This window comes from Aplysia californica, unplaced genomic scaffold, assembly GCF_000002075.1.
Source record: "Aplysia californica isolate F4 #8 unplaced genomic scaffold, AplCal3.0 scaffold01029, whole genome shotgun sequence".
In the NCBI taxonomy this organism is placed as follows: domain Eukaryota; kingdom Metazoa; phylum Mollusca; class Gastropoda; order Aplysiida; family Aplysiidae; genus Aplysia; species Aplysia californica.
In genome coordinates, this window is record NW_004798299.1 from 196,458 (window position 1) to 203,821 (window position 7,364).

At 39.4% G+C, this 7,364-nt stretch overlaps 1 protein-coding gene across 1 annotated transcript in view; it reads right to left on the bottom strand.

Annotated features, from left to right (window-relative positions):
* LOC101850377 (monocarboxylate transporter 5) overlaps nucleotides 1-7,364 on the bottom strand; it is a gene marked incomplete at its 5' end in the record, with an annotated part of 13,964 nt that overhangs the window by 2,200 nt on the left and 4,400 nt on the right. The window contains 6 exon segments of the mRNA XM_005111239.3: nucleotides 4-701; nucleotides 1,396-1,501; nucleotides 2,613-2,779; nucleotides 3,572-3,807; nucleotides 4,433-5,273; nucleotides 6,162-6,308. Coding sequence (XP_005111296.2) covers nucleotides 337-701; nucleotides 1,396-1,501; nucleotides 2,613-2,779; nucleotides 3,572-3,807; nucleotides 4,433-5,273; nucleotides 6,162-6,308 — 1,862 coding nt within the window.

Sequence of the window (7,364 nt, forward strand, 5' to 3'; positions counted from 1 at the left end):
AACATGTTCTGTCCAGCCAGTACTGCTGCTGGTCTTTGCGAGGGACGAGGAATGGGAGTCACTGCTCAATGACATCCCTATATACAATGACGTCACAGCGGAATGACTTCACAATAAAATGGCATTACTGCTCAATGATGTCAGAGTAAAATTGATGTCACTGCATAGTGACGCAACTGCAGAATGACTTCACAGTAAAATGACGTCACTGCTTAATGACGTCATGGCTCAATTACGACCCTGCAGAGTGGCATCGCAGGAGAACACTAATCACACCTTTCACAGCCGCCAAAATCCCGCAAAGACCACGAATAATTTCCTAACCATAGCGCGTGATCAAACATTAACATCGTCATCCTTCTCCTTCTTCGTCCTGTTGTTCTCTCTCGAATTATCACTCGCAGATCCATCACTCTGTTTTTCATTATCGTTGTTTTTCTCACAATTGTTCTGAACGTCACTCTCGCTATGTTTGTCACTATCACTAAGTTTGTCACTATTGTTATGTTCGTCACTATTGTTATGTTTGTCACTATCGTTGTTCTTGTCACTATGAATGTTATCGTCGCTGCCATCCTGTATATGGGACTTGCTTCTCATGACACAGCGGACCAGCACAAGGCTGATGGCGGCCATCATGTACAGAACGCCGAAGTAGTGGAACGTGGATGAGTACGTGCCAGTGTTGTCCTTGAGGGCGCCTGGAGAAGAGAAGAATAAACTTTATAACTTTAAACTTAAACGGCAAGAGACCCAGTGTCGTTGTTGTTGGTGATGTTGTTGCTGCTGTTGTAGTTGTTGTTTTGTTGCTGTTGTTTCTGCTAAGTTTGTTGACTTCCAAAGATTGGTAGTCATGGGGAAACTAAATTGATACTTTCTGTGCCTTTGATAAACGTTTCTGCACAAAGCCCACAAAAAATATGTTTTTAAATAGACATAGGTGGTAAGTCAAAAAAAAAAGAAAAAAAATATTGGTTTCTTCGAATAATAATTTTGAAGAGTGCCTGTATTTATTAACCATGAAAACTCACATTTAGATTGTAAAGTACACAGATTGCTATTATTATTATTGTTATTATTATTATTATTATTATTATTATTGTTATTAGTATTATTATCATTATTATTATTATTATTTCTATTATTATTACAAGTATTTTTATTAATATCATTTATATTCATTGTTATTATCATTCTTCTTCTTCTTCTTCTTCTTCTTCTTCTTCTTCTTCATTTTCTTCTTCTTCTTCTTCTTCTTCTTCTTCTTCTTCTTCTTCTTCTTCTTCTTTTTCTTCTTCTTCTCCTTCTTCTTCTTATCATCATAATTATTATTACTATTACTATCATTATTATTACCATTATTATTTGTTGTTATCATTACACAAGTCCACTCACCTCCAACAGGGAAGGAAATCCCGGAGGAGAAGCCCATGAAGACAGAGTAGAATCCGATGGCGGGCGCCAGGAGCTCCATGCCCAGGACTTCTATCACAACCAGGGTCTGTGGAGGTAACATACAAACAAGCGTACAAACAAACACAAATGTACAAACGAATAGCCTACACAAGTGTACAACCAAATACACAAAAGTAGAAACATACACACAAGTGTACAATTAAACAAACACACAAACGTACAAACGAATACACAAGTTTACAAGCAAATACACGTAGGCCTAAGTAGAAACATACGAACAAGAGTACAAACAAACTCACAAATGTACAAACGAATGCACAAGTGTACTTGTCCCTCCTCTCCTCCCCCCCCCCTCCTTCTCTCTCCTCTCTCAGTGTCTCTGTCCCAGATAAGCTATACAAAAGAAACAATTGATCACTGACATGGCAAGATAAAAATTATAACATTAACAGGAAAAATGACAACTGTGACAACAACAACAACAACAACAACAACAACAACAACAACAACAACAACAACAACAACAACAACTATGATGTCATCTGCAACTACAAAGATGCTCCAAACAGCAGCAAAAATGACAATAGAAATATCAATAGCAAAGACGTCAAAGCCAGTCACGTTTGACAAGGAGTGGCCAAAAGGAAGTCCATAACACCAAATATAAACAGCAACTGCATCATCGTAGTCACACGCACTTAAGTTAGAATTTTTGTTAGAATTTTACGCACTTACAACACAAATGGGTCACCCTATAACATCTGAAAATTTGAGGTAGTACCGGACCATAATTTACATATAAAAGGAGGAGAAATTAGGATGATAGATGTTTGACAGGAAAGGAGGAGCAAACCCCACTAGGGCACCTGCCAAACACCCACAGTCACATGTACGCAGGACTTACATTCTGTGCACACTGTCAATCAAATTGATCAGTTTGAGTAAAGGGCCAGATAGATTTTCCTTCAGAGGTGGGGCAAAGGCTACCACTTCGTCACAATACGAGTGAATTCAACAAAATTTGACTGTGACTTTTAAAACGTATATTATGTTTAATTTTCAAGGTTGCGAGTTGAATTTGTTCCATAGTAGAAAAATGGCATCTTTTGTCTCTCCATGAAGGAAAATCTGGTCGCCTCGTCTCAATCCGATAAATCTGTCTGTCAGTGTTCCCTGACTGAATACCGTAGACTTACTTGTAGAGCCCAGAATGAACTGCTTAAAAGGCCATAGGTCAAGGTCAAGCCTAACAAGGAATCAAAGTCGTTGAAGAAAGGGGTCAGGTGATAGGCGCCAGCGCAACACATGAGAGGGATGACCATCACACTGGACGGTCGCATTATGTTGAAATGGAGGATAAAACCTGGAAAGGACAAAAAACAAAAGTCATCAAAGTAGAATCAACGTCTGTGAAATGAGATGATTATTTAGTTTTAGCAAAGAGTTTTACGGCACTTGCAACATAATAAGGTCTGAATAAGCAATATAAGGGCTGAAGATTAGGTGTGTTACATGAGAGTAACAAACACACAAAAAATGAGGAGGAGATATAAGGATGATTGATGTTAGATAGGAAAGACAGAGCAAACCACACCAGAGCACCCACCAACCCCCCCACAAATGTGATGCCAAAGAAAAACTTTGAACATCACAAGACACAAGACGAGACAGGGATGAGAGACAAGATTGTCAAAGAACAAGTTGGCTCAACTCCCTGTGTGCAAAACATAGATAAACAACGAATGACATGGTTTAAGAATCTGTCAAGACTTCCAACCGACAGTATAGTGGTAGCGAGAGCAGGAAAAGCAGCTGTATCCAACATGGGCCATTCCATAAAAAGTGAACACGCGTAACACCGGAATTATAACGTCTTAGAAAAAAAAAATAACACAATGGTAGAACCATTCTTCATTTTTGTTTTGTCAGAGTAAGGTTGGATATAACAAATAAAAGGGTAAAGAATGACTCTATCGATCACTGCTTAGAATTTTCTAAGTAGGTCATAATCTCCATGTTAGATGTGTAATTTCCATGTACTGACCCAAATGATGAATAAGATCTACCAACATCACCCTCCCCGTGCCTATTCACTAAAAATCTGTAAATTAATGTATGAAAAAGAGACAAAAGTTTAACACAATTTCACAAATACCTGGCACCAATCGGCCAAACATGTCCACCATTGAGGAGACCATGAGGAAGAAAGCCGCATCTTCCTCTGAAAGACCTCGCTCTTTTGCCAGTGGAGGTATGAAAATGGCCGGGTGTCCGGTGCCCACCGATCCCGTGACAAAGAAAATGGCCAGCAGCCAGAACGGACGGGACTTGAGAATGTCTGGCACGGCACAGCACCTGTGTGCCTCGGACTGACAGATCTGGGCGTCGACGCTGAGGGGAAGAGAATTTGATGACTGTTGTGAAGGTACGCGTGAGTGTATGGATTTAACACCTCTTTCATCACTATATTAACCCTATCTATATGCCCAGGGGTCATTTTGTACCCCCAGGGTTGTATTCTTCACATTTTAGAATACTTCTAGTACGAAGATCTCTTTGAAACTTTCAGTATTTTTCAAAAAATCATTTTGACAGACAGCTATGCAAAGCGTACGGATCGGATTAACGAGTAAATTTCTTCTTTGGAAGTGGTGGCACAGATAGTTCCCTACGTAGTATGGATACAATAGTAAAATACGACGTATGGATAGGGTTAAAAAAAATAATTAAAAAAAACACACAAGCAAACTGAGTACGGTAAGCAATTTGTTGAAAGTGTAAAGTCATATCAAAGTTTTATTCTTCACATGGTCTCATTTATAAGATCAGTTCTCAACAGACTTCTGGTGCTATCAATAGAATTATAACGACCTATGTTGTAAACTTTTTGGCCAAATCAATATTGCAGAGTGCACAAACAGTTAAAGTAAAATAATATTAAAAACAAAATAAAAGAAAAGAAAAGATATTTAAAAATGCAACAAAAGAAACTTCATCAAACATTAAAAGTACTTACTCAATGCTCTTAGAATCTACAGATTCCTCATCTTGTACCATCTGGGTTAAATGTTGAGAGCTCTTCTTTGCTTTCTGATCAAACGACTCCGCCTTATTCACCAGAAGGCTTGGCATGCTCGAAGCGATCTGGTCAATGGCCGACACACTTAGAGCCTCGGCGATATCCAGACGCTTGGAGAAATACGGATGACTCCCAGGCAGCTGAAGCTGTGATCTAATCAACAGGTCTCTATCCACCAATTTCCCCTGTAGAAGCGAATCTTTGTCACTGCCCGCACTAGGAATGATATCGTGGCTTTTGCTTATAACAGCAGCTGTTAAGTGCGGCTTTCGGAGGGCCAGGATTTGTTGAATGTCAACTTTCGTAAATTCTGATGGCACCTTGGTTTTGTTTCCTGACACAATTTCGTTTGCTGTGGAATCTGTTTTCACTGCAGTCTTGCTGTCTGAAGTGGTGAGGTCAATGTCTGTTAAAACGTTGTTGTTCTCATGTGGAAGAAGTTCTTGTGTCACCTCTGTGGACACTTCAGCGTTAGGACTGTTGACTAGATCTTTCCTCCTGCTGCTCAATGCCTGCGACGATGACGTCACAGAATGGTAGGCACTAGGGGGCGTGTACAGCAGAATCATAGGAAGCTGCTGCAGTAACATGGCAGACAGCAACACCAGCGCCCCCTGGAGGCCGTAAGAAGACAGAAGGTACCTCGTCAGCAAAGGGAAGACAACCCCACCCACACTGGCACCACAGGAGGCCAGAGTCGTGGCGATTGGTCGACGTTTGTCAAAGTACAGGCTCAGGATGTAGAGAGTCGGACAGTAGATCAAGGCATGCCCGCAGCCTGTTGAGGAGCAAAGACTCGAAATGATTTTTTAAAATGGTGTTTTTACACTTCCATCGACACAATTTTTACGTCTTTACAAAGCAGACTTTTTACCCTATCTGTCAGAGCAAACCCGGGCTGGGAGGGATACAACACCCCAGCAGAAAGACAAGAAATTAATAGCAAACTACATGTTATGTTAATGAGGGGGAAAAACAAACAAACCTGAAACAAATATTACTAATATGAATGACTAAGTAACTTACTGACTGACTAACTGACTGACTGACTGGCTGACTGACTGACTGACTGACTGACTAACTGACTGACTAACTGACTGACTGACTGGCTGACTGACTAACTGACTGACTGACTGGCTGACTGACTGACTGACTGACTGACTAACTGACTGAGTGACTGGCTGACTGGCTGACTGACTGACTAACTGACTGACTAACTGACTGACTAACTGACTGACTGACTGGCTGACTGACTAACTGACTGAGTGACTGGCTGACTGACTGACTGACTGACTAACCGACTAATTAAGTAACTGAATGAATGAACAAATGAATGACTGAATAAATGTGAAGCGTGCTGACAAAATGGGTTAATACTTGAATTTGAGCCCCATGGAAACAGATACAACACGCATATATATATATAGGTAATGTTTTTACAATTTATAAGTATGAAATAAAGAAAGGCATGTCATATGTAAAGAATACGGCATCAATAGAAAACCGACAAATTTGACAGTACGGTCAATTTCTGGCCAATATCTCCCCATTTGTGGATTGCGAGAAGTAACTCATTTTGTCAGCTCTCCTCACAAATGAATAAGAGAATGAACGAATGAAAGAATGACTGAATCAATCAATCAATCAATAAATAAAGAAGGCACACCATAGAAAATGCCCTGTGAAGCGATGAGGTAGATGGAGTTGGGAACAACGCTGCTCACACACACAGCCACCACTTGGAACAAACAACCCAGGAAGCAGGTAAACCGAATTGACACTCGCTTGACCACTAAGTTCATCACCACCAGGGCTGTGGAAACAACAGGAGAAAGGATTTTTTTAGAGAGAAAAGGAGTAAAAAAGGCTTTATTCATTCACTATTGTTGCAAGAGAAAGGATTTTCAAAGAGAAAAAAAAAAAAAAAAGCCCCATTCATTCTTCACCATTGTCGGAAACCAGAAAAAAAAATATCCGAGACTTTCTCCTTGTCTTAACATTTGATTTTGTCTTTGAATTAGCTATGGGTTTTTTCCACGGCTTTATTATAATTGCCAGGTTGCTTTTTCAGGCTTCTAGGTAAAGTAATAAATGTGAGGAAGCGTGGTGGAATCAGGCTCTCGTCAATTTTTGGGCATTTTAAGTTATTGGTATCATCTTGAAGCTTGTTCATTTGTCTTACTTTTTAAAAAAATTACCCATCCATCTTTAATAGAAGTGGAGATATTTTGGATTGAAGGAGGTGGGGGTCACCTGATTTAAGAGGTAAAATTTGCGAGAAAATGGCCGCCAAAGCTTTGTAAATTCAAAAGCTGAATAGTCCATGGAAACTGTAAATTTATATTTTTGTGCCTTTAATCAACGTTTTCGGTGAAATCGTTGAAGGATTGTGTTTGTAAATGGACATTAAAGGTGTTGAGTAAAAAAACAAAAACTTGATAAAAATTGCTAAGCAGAGAAAAAACTGCTGTTTTCTTCGATTTCATTATTTTGACGAGAGCCTGATTCCACCACGCTGCCTCACAAATAATTGTCTCTTGTTTCTTATCCTCAATATTGCTGGGTTTTGTTTCGTGAACTAAAAACACAATTATTGAGATATCTTTTATGTCAACAGGTTGACTTATATATATATCCCAGAACACATTGCATAATTATAATTTGATTCATAGTAAATTTGTTGATTTATTTGACATCATCAGGGACAGGCAGAATTTCCTTCATAAAAGGGCAAAAGCTGCCATTCGAGCGCAATTTGACTTTTTAAAAATTTTACAAAATCAAACACTTACATTTTGTGTCGAATTGGTCGCTAGAATTCAGATATTAGACTTCAATTATCAGGAGAGAGAGAGAGAGAGAGAGAGAG